Source organism: Sorex fumeus, unplaced genomic scaffold (genome assembly GCF_029834395.1).
Source record: "Sorex fumeus unplaced genomic scaffold, SorFum_2.1 ptg000042l, whole genome shotgun sequence".
In the NCBI taxonomy this organism is placed as follows: domain Eukaryota; kingdom Metazoa; phylum Chordata; class Mammalia; order Eulipotyphla; family Soricidae; genus Sorex; species Sorex fumeus.
This window is the reverse complement of record NW_026606099.1, coordinates 9,242,126-9,266,762: the sequence shown is the minus strand read 5'-3', so window position 1 is coordinate 9,266,762 and position 24,637 is coordinate 9,242,126. Positions and strand designations below refer to the sequence as shown.

At 55.2% G+C, this 24,637-nt stretch overlaps 1 protein-coding gene across 1 annotated transcript in view; it reads right to left on the bottom strand.

Moving 5' to 3' along the window:
- ESPL1 (extra spindle pole bodies like 1, separase) overlaps positions 1 to 12,923 on the bottom strand; it is a 28,149-nt gene extending 15,226 nt beyond the window's left edge. The window contains exons 1-11 of the mRNA XM_056119920.1: positions 12,843 to 12,923; positions 8,612 to 9,682; positions 8,309 to 8,413; positions 8,003 to 8,123; positions 6,267 to 6,403; positions 4,263 to 4,456; positions 3,738 to 3,977; positions 3,432 to 3,576; positions 3,204 to 3,342; positions 2,849 to 2,988; positions 469 to 603 (exon numbers count right to left, since the gene is read on the bottom strand). Of these exons, the coding sequence (XP_055975895.1) occupies positions 469 to 603; positions 2,849 to 2,988; positions 3,204 to 3,342; positions 3,432 to 3,576; positions 3,738 to 3,977; positions 4,263 to 4,456; positions 6,267 to 6,403; positions 8,003 to 8,123; positions 8,309 to 8,413; positions 8,612 to 9,682; positions 12,843 to 12,923 (2,508 nt within the window). The remainder of the gene's footprint in view (positions 1 to 468; positions 604 to 2,848; positions 2,989 to 3,203; positions 3,343 to 3,431; positions 3,577 to 3,737; positions 3,978 to 4,262; positions 4,457 to 6,266; positions 6,404 to 8,002; positions 8,124 to 8,308; positions 8,414 to 8,611; positions 9,683 to 12,842) is intronic.
- Between the last annotated feature and the right edge of the window lie 11,714 nt (positions 12,924 to 24,637).

Genomic DNA, 24,637 nt, shown 5'->3' with positions numbered 1-24,637 from the left:
GTGGCCCCTTGCGCTGAGCTTGGCGTAGTAGCGCTGGGCACCGCTGGCTGGGGCCCCCAAAGCAAAGTCCGGCAAAGGGCTGGGCGCGAGTTCTGCGGGCAAGGCCTCCGGGCTCGAGGCCCACTGCAAGTGGCCCCACAACACCCAAGCCGCCGCCGCCAGAGGAAGAAGTCAGGGCAAAGCGGTCTCGGGATCCTGTCGGTAGCAGTCTCCAGAAGCAGGAAGGAGAGACTGGAGGGGAAAGAGGCCTCCGTGGTCACGCGGCCCCCATCCCAGTCACTCGGAAAGACACGCTCTGCTAAACATGCCTCGCAGATGAAAGCCGGGCCCCCCACCCCCCCAATCGCCCTTCAGCGAGACTGGGAGACACACACACGCATGCATTCACTCATGCATGCACGCAGGTGCACCCACACCCATACACACACACACACACACACACACACACACACACACACACAGACTCACCTGCGCATAGCCAGGACAGCCCAGCGCCAGCAGGAGCCGGGTAATGTGGCAGCAGGCGCTGGCCGCCTTGCCGTGGTCCTCTAGCTTCTGGGCCACGATCCGAACAAGCTGGAAGCCCTCCAGGGCCTGCAGGGGCTGCGGGGAGAGCAGGGGGACCCGATCTCGTGCACGCCTCCACCCCCGCCCTCTGCTCCCTGTCCTCCTGGCTCCGAGTCACAGCAGCCCACCTCGGGGGCCCGGGCTGACCACAGCCAGGGCTGCAGACATCCTCCCCTTTCTGGGGGCCAGCCCAGGTGCCAATCCCCATCGGTGAGCAGGATTTACCGAGCGCTCACTCTGGGCCAGGCGCTGTGCCAAGGGATTTACACGCATCGACTCCCTTCATCCTCTTCCTTGTTGGGGGCCACACCCGGTGTTCAGGGCCTACTCCTACCTCTGAGCTCAGGGATCGCTCCCGGCAGGCTTGAGGGATCATCTGGGGTGTCGGGGAACGAACCCAGGCAAGTAAGCACCCTATCCACTGTGCCGTGGCTCCGGCCCCAACTCATCTAATCTTCGTGGCAACCCTAATCCCAATTTCACGGATGAGGACGCCGAAATTCACACAAGCTGACTTCTTCGTCTACATTCACCTGACAGGTATGCGGTCGAGCGAGGCCTCGAGACCTAGGGCCGAGACAGCTCCCAGGCTCCTCAAACGAGAACCACGGCCCAGTGGCCGCAGGGAACACAGCTCCCGACGGCAACGTTCCCCCCCTGGGGTCGCTCTTGTGGGCTCCCTGGGAGGGTTCGAGGGAGTCTCGGAAGTCTGAAGAGCAGACCAACGTGTAAAACTGCGGGCCAGAGAGCTCCCTGGGCCAGCCGAGCGCTCGCCCACCGCGCCATCGCTCCAGCCCCCCAGTTAGGAAGTTTCTGAATCTTTACGTGCCATGTCCCATACTGTCTAATAACTGCAATTATAGCTTTATGTATATAAAGCACCTCTCGCAGAAACAGACTGGTGGGTGGGGGGACACTGGCGGAGGGATTGGCATTGACTGGTATTGAAACACCGCATGCTTGAAACCTGTAGCCCCGTCGCACTGTCCTCCAGTTGTTCATCGATTTGCTCGAGCGGGCACCAGTGAGACTTGTTGCTACTGTTTTTAGCACATTGACTACGTCACGGGGAGCTTGCCAGGCTTTGCTGTGTGGGCGGGATACTCTCGGTAGCTTGCCGGGCTCTCCGAGAGGGGCGGAGGATCGAACCCGGGTCAGCTGCGTGCAAGGCAAACGCCCCACCCGCTGTGCTATCGCTCCAGCGTGAGATGAATCTACTTAATGAAAATAGGAATGAAACTCAGATATGGAGCGAGAGCGATAGTACAGCAGGTCAAGTGCTCGCCGTGCATGTGGCCAACGTGGGCTCGTTCCCCGGCTTCCCTTAAGGATGCCCGAGCACCATCAGGAGTAACTGCTGAGGGCAGAGTCAGGAGTAAACCCTGAGCATCACTGGGTATGGCGAACAACAACACAACAACGACGACGAAAACAACCTCATGTAAATCACTGTGCTGATCAAGTCATTCGGCTTGCCAGCCCTTCCACAGAAACTAACTTGACTCTGACTAACTTCTAGATCCGCTTCTTCCCTGACGCCAACCCACGAAGTGTTCACTCACACACACCAGGGGTGTGCTGAGATAGTCCAATTTTGTGTGGACGAGAATGTCCAAAGTGGCCAGCACAGGAAGAGTTCTGCAAGAGTGGATACGTTCCTCGACTCTCGCCATTCTTGCATGAACAAAACCAGATTCAAAAGCAGTGCTCCCTCTCCGAAATGGGATTGCAACCAGGAGTATATCATCACATGAGAAGTGCTTTTCTGAGCTTGAGGGGTTCCAACATCAAGCCTGAAACCTAGTCACGAGTGACTTTGTACTGCTGCAGTGACTAAGTTAAAAAATAGGAATAATTAAGGGGAAACATCTAAATGACGCCGCACATTCTCCCCGAGAGCAGGGGCGGTGGTGGTGGTGCCCTCAGTTTACAAATAAGGAAGCTCGGGCTCCCAGGGGCAGCAGCCTAGTGCCGTGTGAGATCGGAATGAAGCCCCGGGAGACTGCGGCAAGTGACAGACAGTGCGGCAGGGAAGGCGCCGCAGCCGGCCGGGGTTTGACCCCCAGCACTGCAGACGTGATCTCTGAGCACAGAGTCAGGAGTAAGCCCTGAGCGTTGCCGAAGAGCTAGTCCCTCGGGCAAGGCCCTGGCCTGGCACGTCGCCCATCACAGCCAGCCAGGGGGGAGCCCGAAGCCCCGCCGGGTGTGGCCCAGGCACGAAGCAGCCCCACACCGGGGAAGCGGCCGGGTCTCTGGTCTGCATGCCCGTTCTGCCCGTTACCTTGGCTGCCAGCTGGTAGAGGGTGGCCAGGACCTGCAGCGAGGCGGCGGTCTGCTGGAGACTCCGCACGGCCGGGGCCTGCTCCTCTGTCAGCACCCGTTTCCACAGAGCCAGGGCTTGGTCCAGGCACTCGGACTGAACTACAGGTTGCAAGAAAGGGACCGGCCATTCTCAGCACGAGCCCGCTGGGGAGAACTCAGCCTTCTCCGCGAACCCCCGCACCTGTCTCTGTGCCCACCTGCCACGCCCCCACCCCCCACCCCTCAGGGCCACCCACACGTGTGGCGACCGCCCGGCTCTTAGGAGGCCGCAGAGGAGAAGCCCCAGCCCACCACACTGCCTCCGAGGCCCTCACCAGCCTCCGCAGCCAGGTTGAAAGCGATATTGCTGTACAGGGAGTGATCTTCCTGGAGCTTCTCCTCGTAGTTGAGGTCGTTGACTTCGTACTCCTCCAGGTTCCGAGGGGCCTGGGCTCTCCGGTCCCGCTCGATGCCCTGGATGGGTTCACCATGGTTCTCAACAGGGCCGGGACCAGCTGGGGGGGCCCGGGGAACCAAGCCCGACCCCCGGCCGCCGCGCTCACTTCCTGCAGGTTGGCCTCCAGGGTGCAGATGCAGAGCCACAGCAGGGCCTGGGCCTTGTCGTCCCAAAGCCGGGCCTGGGCCTGGGCCTCGGGCTGCACCTCTTCCAGGAGCCGCAGGGCTTTGTTGACCGCTTCCAGCGCAGAGCTGCGGGCAGAGGACGCGGCAGCTGGCCGGCGGCCCTTTGGGCGAGCCCCGAGGCCACACCCTGAAGGGCACTTAGGGAAGCCGGGAAGGGGACAGGACTCGGGAAAGGCGGCGGAGAGCCCGGAGGAGGAGGAGACGCGCCCGCGGCTGGCCCTGCTCACCAGTTGGTCTGCTGGGCAAAGTCGTGGTAACACAGCACCTGCGCCAGCTCCACCAGGGCGTTGGCCTGGGCCCACGCGCCCGCGGCCGTCTCCTCGGGGCTCAGCTCCAGCAGGTCGCAGATGACGTTGAAGCGCTCCTGCCCCGTGTCCGCCCGCACCGTCTTGTAGGCCTGCAGCTCCTCCCGCAGCAGCAAGGCCAGGGTCTCCGGGTCCCAGTCGGGAAGGCTGTCTCGCAGCGTCCTGAGACGGGCTGGGTCAGCACCAGGGCCAGCCAGGGAAGCACCGCGCCCCCACCCAGAGAGAGGGCGCCAGCCCCGGCCCGCCGAGGGCTCAGGGAGTGTGCCGGCCGAGGAACCAGAACTCTTGCCCGTGGCCACTAGTCCCCGGCACCCTGCAGGGGCTGGACCTTGGGCACTGCGGACAGGAGCAATCAACCGGGGCCCTTTCAGACCCAAGACGAACATGACCAGGAGTGTCAACAGGCCAGCCGGCCTCGCGCGGGGGACAGTCCCCCCAGGGGCTCACTTCAGCTGTAGCGCCTTGTCTCCTGCCTTGGCCGCGTCCATCTTCACCAGGACCCAGAAGGTGACCGCCTCGGCCATGTGCTCGGGGCCGCAGGACTGCAGCGCCGCCAGCCACTGCGTCACCACCTTGCAGCCCTGGGCCTGCCTGCCCAGTTTCCTCAGACTGTCCACATGCAGCCGGAAGCACCTGTGCAGCTGACCGGAGACAGGGAGAGGCACGCTGGAGAGCGGAACCCTCTGGAGCGAGGAGAGGCCCGCAGAGTCACCCCCAGGCCGGAGAGAGGAGCAGCATTCCCCGGGGCGCACACCCAGGGCCGAACCCCTTTCCCCGGCTACAAACGAGAGCACAGGGCCGAGAGACAGCTCAGTGGGGAGGGCGTTTGCCTTGCACGAGGGCAGCCCGGGTTCGATCCCCGGTCTCCCTGAGCACCACCAGGAGTGATCCCTGAGAGCAGAGCCAGGAGGAACCCCTGAGCAGCACTGGGGGTGGCTAAAAAAAACAAACAAACCGGGGGCCGGAGTGATAGCACAGCAGGTAGGGCATTTGCCTTGCATGTGGCTGACCTGGGTTCGGCCCCCAGCATTCCATATGGTCCCCTGAGCACCGCCAAGAGTAATTCCTGAGTGCATGAGTCAGGAATTACCCCTGTGCATCGCGAGGAGTGACCCAAAAAAACGCACGCGCGCGCGCGCACACACACGCACACACACACACACACACACACACACACACACAAAGAGGCTCCGAGGGGCTGAAGCAATAGCACAGCGGGTAGGGCATTTGTCTTGCACGTGGCCGACCCGGGTTCGATTCCCAGCATCCCATATGGTCCCCTGAGCACCGCCAGGAGTGATTGCTGAGTGCAGAGCCAGGAGTATTGTGGATTGTGGGTGTGACCCCCCCCAAAAAAAAGAAAAAAAAAATCCAAAATGAAGCTGGAGAGAGAACATATAGCACATGGCAGGTATTAGCATGCGGCCAACCCACTGCAAAGCCCAGCCCCACATCAGGGCCCCATCACTGCCAGGAGCTGTGGCCCCAAACCAAAAATATCTATAGAGGGGCTGGAGTGATAGCACAGCGGGGAGGGCGCTTGCCTTGCATACGGCCAACCCGGGTTCGATTCCCCGCATCCCGTATGGTCTCCTGAGCACTGCCAGGAGTGATTCATGAGTGCAGAGCCAGGAGTAACCCCCGAGCATCACTGGGTGTGACCCGAAAAGCAAACAAACAAAAAAAAACAAAAAAAAACACAAAAAACAAAAAATATCTATATAGACATATCTCCAAATGCCATGGCTCCTGTGGCAGGATCCGATGCAATTAGCTTGGAGAAGCCACCTGGTTATTATTATTTTTGTAATTTGGGGAGGGGCCCAAGTGGTGCTTCGGAGACCGAGGGGCTCCACTTCTCAGCCAATTCAGCCGGCAGTTCAGTCGCCCGGACCGCCATGGTGATGCTCAGGGGTCTCCGGGGCTGCTCCCAGTGATGCTCGGGGGTGGTGTCGGGGACCAACCCGTGTCCCAGCCTCCTCCCTAGCCCCTGTGCTCCCTCCCAGCCCCTTGACCTGTTGCTGTTCTTAAGGTCGCTCAGTCTGAGAACCCCCTGGCTGGGACAGGGCTCCATACAAAACACAAGTCACCCGCAAAGGGAATCACCCAGAAGGCACCAGTCCAGGTGGGGTCTGGGCAACACCGGCCCCGGCAGGCCACTCTGAACAATGCCTCCTCCTTCATCTGCCTCACAGGCATTGGGAGGGCTGGGGGGGGGGCATATTGGGGTTCTTGGTGGTGAAAAATGAGTACTGGTGAAGGGAAATGTGTTTGATGATTGCGTGACCGAGACTTAAACCTGAAAGCTTTGTAACTTTTCCCACAGTGATTCAATAAATAAATAAATTAAAAAAAAAAATGAACACTGCCTCCAAGACCCGAGTCCTGGCCAGGCCCTTGTGCTCCTCAGACCCCACTTGGTGCGCGCGACCTCTCCGCCTGCCCTCTCACCTTCTCAGGCGACATCTTGGGGGACGTGCCCGGCTTCGCCAGACCCAGGTACTGGCACAAGGGCTCTAAGATAGTACAGGCCTCGGCGTAGAGCTTGTGACTATAGAAACTGTAGGCCAAGTTGCTGATGTAGAAGGCTACGGGGGGAAGAAACGACCATCAATCACAAGAACGGTTCCCAGGGGCCAGAGAGCTAGGACAGCGGGTAGGGCACTCGCCCTGCACACAGCAGACCCAGGTTTGGTCCCTGGCACCGTGTAATATGAGCCCCATCAGGAGTGAACCCCGAGCACAAAGCCAGGAGCAAGCCCCGAGCACCGCCGGACGTGGTCCCCAAGATGAAGAATACCAGGGGAGGATGGGACGACAGAGCAGCGCCTGGCGTGCAGAGGCTGGGGTTCTCCCCCCGGGCTGATGCCTGACTAGCTCCTGAAACCCCAGTCAGCAGGAGTCCTGGCCACTGCTGGGTTTCAGCCCCAAAATAAACAAAAACAGTCCCAAGGGGCTTTTCACCGTGTGCCTTTCGTACAATTTAAATTTTGATCCATGGAGGTTTTGCCAGGTTCTGGATTTTTTTTTTTTTGCTTTTTGGGTCACACCCGGCGATGCACAGGGGTTCCTCCTGGCTCTTCACTCAGGAATTACTCCTGGCAGTGCTCAGAGGACCATCTGGAATGCTGGGAATCGAACCCGGGTTGGTCGCGTGCAAGGCAAATGCCCTACCTGCTGTGCTATTGCTCCAGCCCCGGTTCTCGATTTTTTATTCTCTCTCTAGTTTACTGGGACACACCTGGCAGTGCTCAGGGCTTACTCCTGGCTCTGTGATCAGGGATCACTCTTGGCAGGCCTCAGGGGACCATACTTGGTGCTGGGAATTAAAGCTAGGTCGGGGCAGGCAAGGCTCAAGTGTCCTACCGGCTGTATTGCCTGGCCCCCGAATTGCAATTTTGTTTCCTTGTCTTTGGTTTGGAGGCCAAACCCAGCTGTGCCCTGGCCCTGCTCTGACGCTGGCTCAGGGCTCACTCCTGACAGGGCTTGGGGGACTCACACGGGGTGGCAGGGATCAAACCCGAACTGGCCGCACATGAAGCAAGCATCCTACCCACTCTAAACTGCCTCTCTGCACCCTACCCACTAGGCTATCTCTCTGGCCCCTTGATTTCAAATTTTTAAGTTATACATGTTCTTTAAATTTTAAATACATGTAAGGATCAGAGAGTGACTTACTTATCAGATACAGACATTTTCAAATATAAACAAATACCAAATTAGATTTCAAAGTCACTGAGACTAGGGTCATGTCTGCTCATCTTTTTTTTTTTCTTTTTTCCTTTCCGTAATTTTTTTTTGGTTTGTTTTTGTTTTGGGGTCACACCCAGCGATGCACAGGGGTTACTCCTGACTCTGCACTGAGAAATTACTACTGGCGGTGCTCGGGGGACCATATGGGATGCTGGGAATTGAACCCAGGTTGGCCGTGTGCAAGGCAAACGCCCTCCCCGCTGTGCTATCGCTCCAGCCCCCTGCTCATCCTCATGTATGGCTATTAGACCTGGAGTAAGTGGCAGTCATTACTTCCTTATGCCTGACAACTGATCCGTCTTTCTCACGGCTTCTGAAACCATTAAGGCAACCCCCAGATGCCCAGACGTGTCCAGCAAGTGCTATATGCCTGTCAGAGGCGGGGGCCCCCCGAGACCCCCGAGACCCTAGCGTCTAGGGCCCAGGCCACTAACCAGTTGTCCCCAGGCAGTCGGCCAGCTCTCGGCCTGACAGGCCCTGTAACCTCTCCAGCAGCCACTTGACGGCAGCCTTGCAGCTCTCCATGAGCTGAGGCAGGAGAGCCAGATCTGCTACCTGAAAGAACCGGGAGGCAGGGAGAGCGTGAGGACGGTCGCACGAGGTCTAAGGTGACCGTCACCACCCCCCCCCCACACACACACCCACACACACACACACAGAGACACCCCAGACCTCTTCGAGGGGCAGCTGACCCCTCCGGCCCCAGGGCCCTGTGCAAGCCCTTGACCACAAGGTGGTACCTCGCAGCCTTGCACAAAGTCGTGAACCAGCATGGTGTAGAGGTGAAGTCCCTGAAAGTCCATCTGCCGCAGAGCCTGGTGCTGCTTCGCCTCATCCCCGCTGATCTGCAGAGAGGAGGAGGCTGGTTTGAGGGGCAGGGATCACGGCCCCGTTCAGAGTCCTGGCAGGGCGACGCAGCCCGGGGAGCAGGAAGTGCAGACACGAGAGTCGCTCAGGGTAACCCGGGGGTGGGTGGGGGGCACGAGGGCGCCTGGGGCTTTCGGATCTTACCCCGAAGCCCAGGCCGGGAAGAGCCCACTAGCTCCTTCACTCACCGCTTCCTTCAGCTGCCGGATGAGGGAACCGTAGTGGCCGAGGAAAGCAAACAGGCCGAGAATAGCATCGGGCCGGTAGCGCTTCTTGGTGCCCGACTCCAGGCCCGAGAGGAAGAACTGGCAGCTCTCACACAGTGCCCGCAGCGGGGGCGACGGAGCCTTCAGACTGTCGCTCAGCACAGCTGTCGCCCGGTCCAGAAGCACAGCCACTGCCGGGGACCCCGCCTCCCCGACTCGCAGCAGCTCGACCCCCAGCTGGCAGAGCTGGAGGCTGGGGCCCAGGCTGGTGCCCTCGAGATGCGCCCGGGTCCTCTCCACCGCCGCGAGGGCCTTGGCGTGAAAGGAGCCCCAGCAGAGGCGACGGCAGTGTTCCAGCGTGAGCTCCGCGAGGCAGAGGGCCTGCTGGGGAGAGAGGGGGGCGGGAGAAGGCCCTCCCGCGGGCACCAGGACCCGGATCAGCTGCTCGGAGAGCTGGTCCCCCAGGAAGTCGGCCTCCTCTTCGCTCAGGCCGTGCCCGCTGGCCTCAAACAGGTGGTAGGCGGCCACCGCCCGGCAGGCCGTCAGGGAGGCGAGGTGGGGCAGCTCGCACGGGGGGCTCTCGTCCTCCAGGAGGACCAGAAAGCTCAAGGCCTTCAGGCGAGCCGAGAACGCAGCCCGCCGCTCTGCCAGGGCCTTGGCCGCCTTCCAGAGCACGGAGAAGCTGCCCCGCGCCACCGCGTCGTAGTCCTGGGGGGCCGCGGGCCGGGAGCTCTGCAGCAAGCAGGAGTGGAGGGTCTGCGCCAGGCGTAGCGTGGCCTCGGGCACTTCCTGGGTGGCAAGGTTCTGCAGAAAGACGATCAGAATCCTCTCCAGGTAGAGGGCAGGGCGCTGGGGGTGGGATCCCAAGTAGCCTTCGCAAGCCAGCTCGGCGAGCTCCAGCAGGCACCACAGGTGCTCCGGGCAGGCCAGCTTGGCGGTCAGCTGCTGGTTGCAAGCCCTCAGGATGGCGTCACAGACTTGTCTTTTCTCGGCATCGGATCGGCTGCTTGAAGAACCAGGGGGAGGCCTGGAGACGTACTCCTGGGAAGAAAGGAAGGAGTGAGGTGAGGGGCGGGAGCGTTTGTACCGCGGGGAGGGCGTTTGCTTTGCATTCGGCCCACCCAGGTGTAACCCCCATAGGGTCCCCTGAGCCCAGTAGGAGCAATTCCTGAGCGCAAGAGCCGGGAGTAACCCCTGAGCACTGCTGTGTATGTGCAAACACTGTCAAACAAACACTGCCCTCCCGTTGATCATCGGTTTGCTCGAGCGGGCCAAGTAACGTCTCCATCGTGAGACTTGTTGTTGCTGTGTTTGGCACATCGAATACGTCACGGGGAGCTTGCCAGGCTTTGCCGTGCGGGCGGGATACTCTCGGTAGCTTGCTGGGCTTTCCGAGGGGGCGGAGGAATCGAACCCAGCTTGGCCTGGCTGACTGCGCACAAGTCAAACGCCCTACCGCTGTGCTATCGCTCCAGCCTGGGTATGTCCAAAATAAAAAAGAAAGAAAAAAGAAAAAAGGGAAGATGAGTGGGGTAGCTAAACTAAAGAAAAAGGCAACGAGGGGCCGGAACAATATCAAGCGGGTAGGGTGCTTGGCCGACCTGGGTTCGATCCCCAGCATCCCACATGGACGCCCAAGCACCTCCAGGAGCAGTTGCTGAGTGCACAGCCACAAGCAGCTTCTGAGCACTGCAAGGTGTGGCCCCCAAACAAAGCAAATATAATAAGGCCACTTGAAATGCAGCTGCTCAGGAGACGTCAAAAACAAACAGCAAAAATGAGTGTAGGGGCCAGAGAGACGGTGCAACACACTGAAGCATCTTTGGATGTGGGGAGACCAAGTTTGGTCCTGGGCAACTCATGGTTCCTCAAGCAGAGCCAGGAGTAACCCTGAGCACCCAGGTCAGGGCGCTTCAATAAAATGAAATTTTGAAAAATAATTTTTTAAACTCCGCTTGGAAAATTAGGAAGCAGGCAGACAAGTTGCCGGGGGCGCCGATCAAGAATTTCTAGGTAAATTTCATAAAGTCGGAACTGGCCTGAATCCACAGACGACCCAGGAAGGCACGACTGAGCAGCGCCAACCGGATAACGCCCGAACCACAGACTTCACGCCTGGGCAGCTCAGACAAATCCAAGACCAAGTTCGCAGGGCTGGAGAGAAAGCTCAGTGGGCTGACGTCGCACCTGTTCGAGCCACCGGTTGACCCCCGGGGCCTCTGCGGGTGACCCCCGGGGCCCATCTGCCAGTGTGCCTGGCCCACAGGAGCCAGAGGCGGGCACCCTCCACCCTGCCCCACAGCTGTGCCGACCCACTCCCTGAACTTTACGGGGCACACGCCACTGCCATTCCCGGGAGTGCCCACACCCCAGCTTGAGCGACTGTCATTCCTGTCCTCCTGGAAACTTCTCTGCTCTGGAGGGGGGGGGTGTGTAATCCCCCATTCACTCTCTGCTTTCTGAGGTGTGTGTGTCTGTGTGTAAAAAAAATCCCCCATTCACTCTCCGCTCTTTGGGGTGTGTGTGTGTGTGTGTGTGTGATTCCCCCATTCACTCTCTGCTCTCTGGAGTGTGTGTGTGTGTGTGTGTGTGTGTGTAATCCCCCATTCACTCTCTGCTCTCTGGGGTGGGTGTGTGTCTGTGTGTGTGTGCGCGCATGCGTAATCCCACATTCACTCTCTTTTCTCTGGGTGTGTGTGTGTGTCCCATTCATTCTCTGCTCTCTGGGGTGTGTGTGTGTGTGTGTGTGTCATTCACTCTCTGCTCTGTGTGTGTGTGTGTGTGTGTGTGTGTGTGTCCCATTCACTCTGCTCTCTGGGGGGGGTTGTCCCATTCACTCTCTGCTCTGTGTGTGTGTGTGAGTGTGTGTGTGTGTGTCCCATTCACTCTCTGCTCTCTGGGGTGTGTGTGTGTGTGTGTGTGTCCCATTCACTCTCTGCTGTGTGTGTGTGTGTGTGTCCCATTCACTCTCTGCTCTGTGTGTGTGTGTGTGTGTGTGTGTGTGTGTGTGTGTGTTCCATTCACTCTGCTCTCTGGGGGGGGGGGGGGTTGTCCCATTCACTCTCTGCTGTGTGTGTGTGTGTCCCATTCACTCTCTGCTCTCTGGGGTGTGTGTGTGTGTCCCATTCACTCTCTGCTGTGTGTGTGTGTGTGTCCCATTCACTCTCTGCTCTGTGTGTGTGTGTGTGCGCGTGTGTGTCCCATTCACTCTGCTCTCTGGGGGGGGGGGGGGTTGTCCCATTCACTCTCTGCTGTGTGTGTGTGTGTCCCATTCACTCTCTGCTGTGTGTGTGTGTCCCTTTCACTCTCTGCTGTGTGTGTGTGTCCCTTTCACTCTCTGCTGTGTGTGTGTGTGTCCCATTCACTCTCTGCTCTCTGGGTGTGTGTGTGAGTGTGTGTGTGTGTGTCCCATTCACTCTCTGCTGTGTGTGTGTGTGTGTGTGTGTCCCATTCACTCTGCTCTGTGTGTGTGTGTGTGTGTGTGTGTGTGTGTAAAATTCCCCCATCCAGTCTCTGGGGTGTGTGTGTGTGTGTGTGTGTCCCATTCACTCTCTGCTGTGTGTGTGTGTGTGTGTGTCCCATTCACTCTCTGCTCTCTGGGGTGTGTGTGAGTGTGTGTGTGTGTCCCATTCACTCTCTGCTCTCTGGGGTGTGTGTGAGTGTGTGTGTGTGTGTCCCATTCACTCTCTGCTCTCTGGGGTGTGTGTGAGTGTGTGTCCCATTCACTCTCTGCTGTGTGTGTGTGTGTGTGTGTCCCATTCACTCTCTGCTGTGTGTGTGTGTGTGTGTGTCCCATTCACTCTCTGCTGTGTGTGTGTGTCCCTTTCACTCTCTGCTGTGTGTGTGTGTGTGTCCCATTCACTCTCTGCTCTCTGGGTGTGTGTGTGAGTGTGTGTGTGTGTGTCCCATTCACTCTCTGCTCTCTGGGTGTGTGTGTGTGTGTATGTGTGTGTGTGTCCCATTCACTCTCTGCTGTGTGTGTGTGTCCCTTTCACTCTCTGCTCTGTGTGTGTGTGTGTGTGTGTGTGTGAGATCCCCCATTCATTCGCTCTCCTGGAATTCTTTCCAGACGAAAGCCGCGAAGAGCAGGGGAGAGTGAGGAGGGGTGCGGGGTGCGGGTGGGAGGGGCATTCGGGCCCCCTCGGGGTGGGGTCCCCCGCGGCCGCCCCCGCCCCCGCCCCCGCCCCCCCCCCCGGCCCACCTTCAGGTCGCGCAGGACTCGGGCCGCGTCCTCCCGGCGCCGGAGCAGGTCCCCGAAGCCGACGCCCTTGAGGCTCCGCATGGCGCCGCCGAGCTGCGGACGGGGAGGGGGAGGGCGCGGGGCTCAGGCGCGCGCCAGCCGGGACCCCCGCCCGCCCCCGCCCCCGCCCCCGCCCCGCGCGGCCCAACCGCCCCCGCCCCGGCGGCCGCGCTCACAGTCCGGCGGGGTCCGCGCTCGGGTCCGCAGCGCCGGGCGCCCTCGCTTCCGCGCCGCCCCGCTTTCAAACCTGCGCCGCGGCCAATCAGCGGCGCGCGCGTGACGCCGCCGGCCGCGGCCAATCAGCGAGGCGGGCGCGGCGCCGCCGGCCGCGCGGCACGCTGGGAGTTGTAGTTCGGCCCCGCCCGCCCCGCGCCGCGCCTCAGGCCGCTAGGGGGCGCGGGTTCTCGCACCCGCTCGGCCTCCGCGGGCCCCTTGGGTTCGCTTCAAAGTTGTTAACGGGGCTGGAGCAGGAGCGGGGAGGGCGTTTGCCCAGCTCGCGGCCGACCCGGGTTCGATTCCCAGCGTCCCGTAGGGTCCCCCGAGCACCGCCAGGGGTCACTCCTGAGTGCATGAGCCAGGAGGAGCCCCTGGGCAGCGCCGGGGGTGGCCCAGAAAGAAGGAAAAAAAAGAATTAATGGAGAGGGAGGGTTGGACAAGGGGGTGTGTACTGGGGACATTGGTGGTGCAGAGTGGGTGGAGGAGGGATGGGTGTTCCGTCATTGTGTGACTGAAACTCAAACATGAAAGCTTCGTGACTGTGTCTCACGGCGACTCGATCTTAAAAAAAAAAGTAATCATTGGTGATTCATTAAAAAATAATAATAAAATAAAACAAAAAATCATGTTATATGCTGAAAGTAGACTATAGACCAAACATGATTGCCACTCAATGCCTCTTTTGCAAACCACAGCACCCAAAAGGAGAGAGAGAACAAAAGGGAATGCCCTGCCACAGAGGCAGGGTGGGGTGGGGGGGACGGGGGGTGGGAGGGATACTGGGATCCGTGGTGGTGGGAAATGGGCACTGGTGGAGGGATGGATACTCGATCATTGTATAACTGATACCCAAGCACAAAAGTCTGTAAGTCTACAACTGTACCTCATGGTGTCTCACTAATAAGAATTAAATAAATAAATAAATAAATATGTGCAATCAGCTAGAAAATTTTTTAAAAAATCATGTTACAGGGATTATATTGATTCTGTGGAGTGTTTTGATTAGGAATTTTATCTGGACAATATTGGTCCTTGTTTTTATGGGGGGTGGGGGGCTGTCTCCATTTCCTTGTGTCTTCTTAAAACCAGATGACTGCTTAAAGGGGGGAAAAAAAGGGATTAATCGCTATCTGGAAAAGTCAGCCTCCAGTCTTCTTCTTCAGACCTTGGCAGGTGGGGAGAAATAGTACATTCCAGAAGGAGAGGCATAGGACAATCAAGAGAGCTCAGAAATTCAAGCAGTTTGGGTTCCCTTAGGAGAAAAAAAAATGTAGCCTTTCATCGAATTTTTTTAAAATACAATTTTCTAGGGTCAGCCACATAAATATCTCGGCTACTTCTTGGCTTTCCACCCTAGTTCTACCTCCGATGATCGAAGCTGAGGATCTGAGGAAGACAGAATCCACCCAGCTGTTCTAGATGGATGGAGGCGGGAAATGAGGGAGCTGTCAGTGACAGAAAACTAGAAAAACTCATTGGGATCTTTTAGGGGCCAGAGGGCTAGTCAGTACAGCAGGCAGGGCACTTGCCTTGCATGTGGGGACTTGAGTCCAATCACAAGCATCCCACAAGGTCCCCTGAGCACAGAGTCTGGAGTAACCCCGAGCACTGCCGGGTTTGGAACCAACCCTCCCCTCAAAAAAAAAAAAGATGTGGATCTTTCGGTCTTTAATGACATGTTGGTAAGTACTAATCCACCTCCACAAACATACAAATACAGTTGGCTCTCTTGCTCCTTCCTTCCTCCAGCAAAAAATTCAGTTTAATCTGGCCTCCTGGTGAACTCTGGGATAACACACTCTTCTCTGTCATTTGCTGCTTTTCCACTACCAACTTCTTTGAGGAGATGGGAATCTAGCAAGGGACACAATTAAAAAATTAAAACCCCAGGGCCAGAGTAATAGTACAGCAGGTAGGGTGCTTGCGTACCATGCAGATGACCGGGTTTGATCCCCGGCATCCCGTGTGGTCCTCTGAGCCTGCCAGGAGTGGTTCCTGAGTGCAGAGCCTGGAGTTACCCCTGGAGCACTGCGAGGTGTGGCCCCCAGAACGAAATAGATAAATAAATAAATAGGCCCTGAAAGATGGCACAGGGCTTATGGCCACTGCTTCCCATGCAAGACTTCCTACACAGCTATGGCTCCCTCAGCACTGCAGGGAGTGCCCCCCATCCCAACCCCCAAATAAATAAATAAAACCCAGGACTACTAGAAAAGCAGCTCTGTAGGGTCAGCACAGGCTTCTTAAGCAAAGCCCAGTTTGATCCCCTGCATGAGCACTGCGTGAACACCCTCCTCGGCGAGTCTCCCCTCCTGGGGGCAATCCCCCCACCCCCCCGGTAGCACCAGGCTGTGAGTAGCCTCTGATCACCGCAGGGTGGGGCCCCAAAGACAAGGCTTAAAGACTAGGAATCCGAAAGAAGAACAGCGACATCTCCAGAGAATCTCGAGGATAATACATCTCTCAGGACTCATTTTCTCTTCTGACCCCAAACACTCGGTGCTCACAGCTGTATGGCAAACATGCTGGGACCATTCCCCTAAGTATTGTCACTGTCACTGTCCTCCCATTGTTCATCGATTTGCTCCAGTGGGCCCAGTAACGTCTCCACTGTGAGACTTGTTGTTACTGTGTTTGGCATATTGAATACTCTTGGTAGCTTGCCAGGCTCTCCGAGAGGGGCGGAGGAATCGAACCTGGGTCGGCCGCGTGCAAGGCGAATGCCCTACCACCGTGCTATCGCTCCAGCCCTAAGTATTAGATCTACTTTTTTCTTTCTTTTTCTCTTTTTTTGGGTCACACCTGGAGATGCTCAGGGGACCCTATGGGATGCTGGGAATCGAACCTGGGTCAGCCGCGTGCAAGGCAAATGCCCTCCCCACTGTGCTATCGCTCCAGCCTCCAGATCTACTTTATTCTAAACTCAAGGGGGGCAGAATTTACTTATTTATTTTTTAATTTTTATTAGTGAAACACCCTGAGGTACAGTTGTAGACTTACAAATTTTTGTGCTTGGGTTTCAGTTTATACAAGGGGGGGGGCAGAATTTCATCCTTCTTTCTCTCTCCCTCATTCTTTCTCTCTTTCTTTTTTGGGCCATACTCAGGAGTGCTCAGGGGCTATTCTTGGCTCTGTGCTCAGAGGTGATCCCTGACGGTGTTCAGGGAACCGTGTGTGCTGTCAGAGACTTGAAAGGGTGTCAGCCACATACAAAGCAAGTGCCTTACCAGCCTCAACACCATCTCTCTAGCCCATCTTTTTTTTTTTCTTTATAGTATGGGGGGGAGTATGGGCTTTATAGTATGGGCTGGAGCGATAGCACAGCGGGTAGGGCGTCTGCCTTGCACGCAGCCAACATGGCCGACCCGAGTTCGATTCCTCCGCCCCTCTCGGAGAGCCCGGCAAGCTACCGAGAGTATTCGATATGCCAGACACAGTAACAACAAAGTCTCCAATGGAGACGTTACTGGGCCTGCTCGAGCAAATCGATGATCAACGGGAGGGCCTTTACTTACTTACTTACTTATAGTATGGGGGGAGATTTGCTTTGGAGGTCGATCTCAGTAGGACTGGGAGACCAAGAAGGTGTGTGGATCAAACATGGGGCTCGGAGCCAGGGAGATAGAAGAGAGAGTAGGGTGCTTGCCCTGCACGTGACTGAACTGGGTTTTTATCCCTAGTACCCTATAAGGTCACTGAGCACCACCAGGAGTGATCCCTGAACACAGAGCTAAGAGTAAGCCCTGAGCATCACTCGATGTGGCCCCCAAAACCAAAAATAAACCTGGGTTTCCCTCACGCAAACCCTAAACTAGAGAGAGCCCTTTGGGTTAGCTCTCTGGCTCAGCATTTATCTTTTTTGTGGGGGGAGCGTATAACTGGCCATGCTCAGGGGTTACTCCTGGCTCTGCACTCAGGAGTTACACTTGGCAGTGCTCAGGAAACCACATGAGATTCCGGGGATCAAACCCCGCTGGGCCACATGCAGGGCAAGTACCCTACTCACTGTACTATCTCTCTGGCCCCCACTCTTCTTTTTGAGCTGCATGCAAAGTTTTGCAAACACTCAGCCCCTGTGGCCCCCCTCTCCAGTTTTCATTTTGGTTTCTAAGCCACACCAACAGTGCTCAGGACTTACTCCTGGTTCTGTGCTCAAGGTCACTCCTGGCATGGCTTGGGGCACCATATGGGCTGCCAGGGATCAAACCTTGGTTGGCTGCATGGAAGGCAAGTCCGGGACCTCTGTACTACCTCTTTGGGCCCCTCAACTTTTCTCCCCCCTCAATTTATTCCTAATATAAAATATGTGAGTAGTTAACCTCTTCAGGGTCTCTGCCAGCCTCAAATAGAATGGCCTTGAAATGCTTTCTATAAAGCCCTAACAATGTTTTGCAAGACTTAAAAAGTATGTCTTGGGGCTGGAGCAATAGCACAGCGGGTAGGGCGTTTGCCTTGCACACGGCTGACCCGGGTTCGATTCCCAGCATCCCATAGGGTCCCCCGAGCACCGCCAGGGGTAACTCCTGAGTGCAGAGCCAGGAATGACCCCTGAGTATCGCTGGCTGTGAACCAAAAAGCAAAAATAAATAAATAATAAATAAAAATAAAAAGTATGTCTTATAATGTACTGACATATAAAGATGTCTAAGATAGAGGAGTAATCGTTACCGTCTTTCTGTGGGCTTTGATTGTTTTAAAGACAAAAAAAAAAGATATGCTGTGATATGGAGGGATAAAACAAGTTACGAACAGTATAATTGGTATAATTTTTTTTCTTTTTGGGTCACACACGATGATGCACAGGGCTTACTTCTGGCTCATGCACTCAAGAATTACTCCTGGTGGTGCTCGGAGGACCATATGGGATGCTGGGAATCGAACCTGGGTCGATCGACCCCATGCAAGGCAAATGTCCTAGCCGCTGTGCTATCGCTCCAGCCCCTATAATTTAATTTTTATTAGAAAAAAAACCCACTGACATTGAATCCGTGGACTAGATTTCAAGTATTCAACAACAGAATGAAGAATTGGAAGAATAAGGAAAATGTCATATTTTACATCTTATATCAATACATGTACTTAGTTCTTCTTTTTTCTGTTTATTTCTTGTTGCTTTTTGTTGATTTTGTTTTTGGGCACTTGGCAGTGCACTGAGGATTCTGCACTCAGGTATCACTCCTGGCAGGACTCAGGGGACCATATGGGATGCCAGGGATCGAGCCTGTGTTGGCAGTATGCAAGACAAATGCCTTACCCACTGTACTATCTCTCCAGTTCCCTTGTATTTATTTTAATACATACCAATGAAAAAATGTACAAAGTATTTACCTTCACATATTAAAAAAACCTCAAAAATCTATATCTATACAGAGAGCGATAGTACAGCAGGTAGGGTGTTTGCCTTGCACACAGGCAAATGGATTTGAGCCCTGGCATCCCATATGGTCCCCCAAGCCCACCAGGAGTGAGCTGAGTGCAGAGTCAGGGGTAAACCCTGAACACCACTGGGTGTGTCTCCCCTTCAAAAAAAAATCTGTGTCTGTATTTTCATTAAACTCTTTTTCAAATTAACCCACAGATATCCGTTATAAAAAAAAGCAAAGCCAAAAACCTAGAAGCAAATGTGGTCTTTTTAGAACAATGCAGCTAATCCCAAGCCCTGAAGACATTTTATTTATCACGTAATTTCATTCTGCGGTTCTGTGGGAGAGTGGTGGCAGAAAATAAAAACAGGGAGAACCACAGGGTTTGGGTTAACAGAGAAGTGATGGCAGGAGACTCAAGACACAAGCAGAGGGGCTGGAGCGATAGCACAGCGGGTAGGGCGTTTGCCTTGCACGCAGCCAACATGGCCAACCCTGGTTTGATTCCCAGCAGCCCATATGGCCCCCCGAGAACCAGCAAATGTCAGTCATGGTCATTAGCCGGGAAAAGAGCCAGTGGTTCCCAACGGTGGCCATGATAGGAGCCCCAGCGCTTGTGGGTTCCCAGAGGGAACCGCGGTACTGTGGATGCAACCTGGTTTTACCTGGCACCTAAAGAAAGATGAGTTCGAGGCTGGAGCATACAGTGGTCAGCGCTGCCTTGTGTGAAGCCGATTGGGATTCGATCCTCAGCATCCCTTATGGTCCCCTGAGAACCCCCAGAAGTGATCGCTGAGTGCAAAGCCAGGAGTAAACCCTGAACACCATCAGGTGTGGACCAAATAACAGAAAAAAAAAAAAAGGTGATTTCCAGGGAGCACCTGGGTGACTTTTATTTTTTTCCTGGAAAAGGGAGGTACCTGTAATTCATGATGATGATGGAAAAACATTTTTTTAAATTTAATTTAAAGAAAGGGGGTGTAATAGTCTGAATCATTCTGCGATAGGCCTCAGAAGCCTGTGATGTCCTCAGACCCTGTCCCACCTCCTCCTGTTCCTTGGTATGTTTTTGCTTTCCTCAGGACCATTTAAAAAGCTTCATATAAAAAGTTTTAATAAATGGGGCTGCAATGATAGCACAGCCGCGGCCGACCTGGGTTCGATTCCCAGCATCCCATATGATCCCCTGAGCCCCACCAGGAGTAATCCCTGAGTGCATGAGCCAGGAATAACCCCTGTGCATCATCGGGTGTGACCCAAAAAGGATATAAAAGTTATAATAAATAAAATAAAAGCTTCATATCAGGAGCTGGAGAGAGTTCAGAGGACAGGTGCCCTACCTTGTGTGCAGACAACACAGGTTTAGTTCCAGACACCACATACGATCCTCTAGGCACCACTGGGAATGAACCCTGAGCACAGAACCAGGAGTAAAGTCTGAGTATTCCCAAGTGTGGCCCAGAAACCAACACACACACACACACACACACACACACACACACACTAAAAAGCTCCTTATCAAGGACCCAAAAGATAGCACTGGCATCGCACGCAGTCAACCCAGGTTCAATCCCCAGCACCACATACGGTCTCTGAGCCCCGCCAGTAGTGATCCCTGAGTTCAGAGGCAGGAGTAAGCCCTGAGTGTACTGCCAGGTGTGGACCGCTTCCCTCAACATAAAACAATTCTAATAAAAAATAAAAGCTCCAGATGAAATGTTAGTGTGTCCAGCTGGACAGAAAGGCTAGCAAAACAGGAGCCTCTTAGTGAAGAAAGATGATGGTGTGTATGAAGTTTGACACCAGTCTGACCTTCCCACTTGAGGAAGAGGAAATGAGTTCAAGTGGATCGCACTGACACCCTTCTCAGCTGCTCACATACCACGAAGCAGGCCTCTCGGATAGCTTCAGGCTTCTGTTTGGGCCAGGACCAAGGATAAACATTCCTGAGAATCACCCCACTACTGGGATGCAGTCTCCTGCAGCCCTGTCTTCTCCATCTCACCCCCAATCCAGACATGCTCAGCTGGATTGAAAAGTTTAAAAATAAAATGCAGAAGCAAACAGTTATGTAGTGTTTACACCGGGGGCCAAGTACTATTCTGAGCACTTAAATATAGTAATGCATTTGATCCTCCCAAGAGCCGCACGGGGTAGACATTATATTATCAGGCTCATGCGACAGATGAGGAAATGGGCTGATTTGCAGTCAGGTCCAGGCAGTGATGCCCGGGACCGTTTCCCACGGAGACTCAGTACAGAATCACGAACAGCATTTGCAGGTGGGGTGCACCTGAGGAAATGATCATTTATCTGACTCTATTGGGCAGAGTTGAGATGCCAAACACAGTAACAACAAGCCTCACAATGGAGACGTTACTGGGCCCGCTCGAGAAATCGATGAACAATGGGAAGAGAGTGACAGTGACAGTGACTAGGCAGACACCCCAGAATGAACCAGATGGAGTCAAGAAAGACAGTACAGGAGTTAAGGTGCTTGCCTTGCATGCAGCCAAACCAGGTTCAATTCCGGGCACCCCATATGGTGCCACAAAACCCACCAGGAATGATCCCTGAGCACAGAGCAGGAATAAACCATGAGCACCACCAGATTTGATCCACACCTCCCCCCCCCCAAAAAAAAAGGTAAGAAAGACCAGGTTTAGTCTGGACTTTGTCATTCAACTGCTCTATGACCTGTAAATTAGGTTGAAAAAAAAGATTCCCCTGAAGTTAGTAATCCAATATAGGTGCTCATTTTTTTAAGGCTTGGGCTGGAGTGATAGTACAGCAGGTAGGATGCTTACCTTGCAGGCAGCCAACTCCACTCAGGTTCTATCCCAGGTGGTCTCCCAAGTACCACCAAGAGTGACCCCTGAGCAGAGTCAGGGGGAAGTCCCGGGCACCACCAGGTTTGGCTCAGAAAGTTAAAAAAGAATAGTTTAAGGTGCAAATGTAAAATGTGAATCTAGGGGCTGGAGCAATAGCACAGCAGGTAGGGCGTTTGCCTTGCAGGCGGCCGACCCAGGTTCAATTCCCAGCATCCCGTATGGTCCCCTGAGCACCGCCAGGAGTGATTCCTGAGTGCAAAGCCAGGAGTAACCCCTGAGCATCGCCAGGTGTGACCCAAAAAGCAAAAAAAAAAAAAAAAAAAAGTTTAAGGTGCAAATGTCAAGCACAAATCTCTAAAATGCGAATCTATTTTTAACAGTCTAGGAATATAATAGGAAAGAACCTGTTCTTTTTTCCCTGTTCTATTCCCTTGCAAGAAAGCTCAGGGGCTAGAGGAATAGTCTAACCGTTATGGTGCTTGTCTTACCTGTGGCCGAACCCAGGATCATACTCAATAATGCCTATGGTCCCCTGGCCCCAGCCAGGAGTGATCCCAAAACACCGCGCCAGGAGTCTCAGTACAGTCACACACCCATTCCTCCCACGACCCTTCCCCATCCCCCCAAAAATCTCAGTAGGACCAAAGCTAAAGGGACCTAATTTTAGGTTGTCTCTTCTTTTTTCTTTGGTTTGGGTATTTGCTTTCGGACCACACCTAGCAGAGCTCAGCCACATGCAAGGCGGGTGTCGTAACAGCTGTGTTATCTCTCTGGTGCCATCTCTTCTATTTTCCTGTTAGTTAAGAACTGGGGGCTCCGTGTTCTTCCATCAGTTAATTTCCATTGTGCCCTAGGATGGAGCTCAGGTGGGGTGCACCTGAGGACTTGCCTTTGTGAAACCCCTGGGTTCGATCCCCCGAGCCACAAAAACAAAGAAAGAATCACTGCCATCCAGGGACTGCTGAAGTGATAATACAGCAGAAAGGGCACTTACCTTGCATGCAGTCAACCCAGATTCAACTCCCGGCACCTCTTATGGTACCAACCCCACCACGAGTGATACCTCAGAGCAGACCCATGAGTAAGTCCTCAGCACCCCCAGGAATATAACAAAAATAAAACAAAAAGAACTACTGTAATCCAGAGCCAGAGAGCTCATACAGGGGTTAAGGCATTTGCCTTGCATGCAACCTATAGCAATGTCGCACTGTCCTCCCGTTGATCATCGATTTGCTCGAGCGGGCACCAGTAACTTCTCCATTGTGAGACTTGTTGTTACTGGTTTTGGCACATCGAATACGCCACGGGGAGCTTGCCAGGCTCTGCCGTGCGGGCGGGATACTCTCGGTAGCTCGCCGGGCTCTCCGAGAGGGGCAGAGGAATCGAACCCGGGTCAGCCGCGTGCAAGGCAAAACGCCCTACCCACTATGTTAGAGCATGCAACCTACCTCACTCAATTCCTGGCACTCACCAGGAGTGAGCCCTAGCACCACTGGGTACAGTGAAAAACAATAAACAGAAGTCTGTCATCCAAAGCAACGAATCATTTACGAGACTCTAGATTATGGTCCAAATAGGACTTGCCAAGTAGGAAGCGTTTTCTCTTTTTGGAGGAGTGTTAGGCCACATCCAGTGGTGCTCAGGGGTCCATGTGGTGCCAGCCAGCCACTGAAGTGAGGTGCCCCGCACAAGGCAAGGGCCTGAGCCCCTGCTTCATCACTCCAAACCAAAAGGGCAGCTCACACGTGAGCAAGTCTGTCTCCTCAGGCCGAGCTCCCATTTGCGTGTATATACGGGCAAGACAAGTGAATGCGATCGTTTCTTCCTGTCTCACGGAGATCACAGAATGCAAGGACAGATGGAAAATCTATAGATAACTATAAAATATACGTCGGCCCAATGCAACGGACAGAAAGAGGAAGTAGAGTTACTTCAGCAGAGTCTATCTCGGCCTCAAGATAGGGGAAGGAAAAGCTATGCTTTCCTGTACGTCAGCTCGATTTTATTCCTTGAAGCCTCGGCGCAGGAAGGTGGTTTTTTTCTGCGCCGAGTAGGGACCTCAGACCACCACCCGTTCCTTCCCCCCAGCCTCCCCCTGCAGAAGCCCATCGACCCTGCTAAGTCCCCCCAGCACCAAACTGCATCTGACACCGGTTGGCATGCCCGGGTCTTGGAATCTCTTCTTCCATCTCCAGCCTGGAAAGCAGTCTGGTCCCAGGGAAGGTTGTGGATCCCTTTCCAGGGCAGGAGGGTCCCCTCTGCCCATCTCAAGCACATTCCGGGGCACACCCTTGAGCCTACTCTTCCTCGGACCTCGCCCTTCTTGGCTGGCTGAGCCTCCCCCGGGTTTTGGTGGGAGGAGGAACAGGCAGATATAATCTGAGGCGGGACAGGGCGGGGCCCACAGAACTGGTGTTCCCACTGGTACAGTTTCCTGCCCCGGTGGCTCCCTCACCCTCATTCAAGCTGGGTGTGGAAGAGTCAGGTACAGACACGACATCCCCGTCCCTCCGGTGCTCACTCACTGCTCTCTTCCCCGCTGGCGGCTTCTCACTTTGCTTTCACGCAAGGCTGCAGGACCTGCTGGACAGAGGTGGTGCCAGACCAGAGGGACACATTCAGGGCCAGAGAGACAGGACCGAGACTGAGCTGCCTGCCGTGCATGTGGCCGACCACACATGAGCACAGCCAGGAGTGCGCTCCGAGTGCCGCTGGGTCTGACCCAAGGCTGGGAGCCCGCGGTGCGGGCTTGCTTCTGTAGGGAGGCGCCAAGTTTGCCTCAACGGGTGGTCAGGCCAGAGAGACAGTACGGCTGGTAAGACACATGCCTTGCCTGGGACTGACCCAGGTTCAATCCCGGGTCCCTATAAGGTCCTCCAAGCCCTGCCAGGAGTGATCCCTGAGCACCAGTGGGTGCAGTTTAGAAAACAAACAACAATAACAACCACAAAAGTGTGGTCGGGGCTGGAGTGATAGCACAGCGGGGGAGGGCGTTCGCCTTGCACACGGCTGACCCGGGTCCGATTCCCAGCATCCCATATGGTCCCCCGAGCACTGCCAGGAGTGACTCCTGAGTGCAGAGCCAGGAGTAACCCCTGAGCATCGCTGGTGTGATCCAAAAAGCAAAAAACAAAACAAAACAAAACAAAAAAAAAGGTGGTCTTAAAAGCAGCCCAAAGGGCCAAAGAGATAGCTCTAAAGGTTGTTGCACACGGCCGACCCGGGTTCGATTCCCAGCATCTCATATGGTCCCCCAAGCACTGCAAGGAGTGACTCCTGAGAGCAGAGCCAGGAGGAACCCCTGAGCATCGCTGGGTGTGACCCAAAAAGTGGGGGAAAAAAAAAA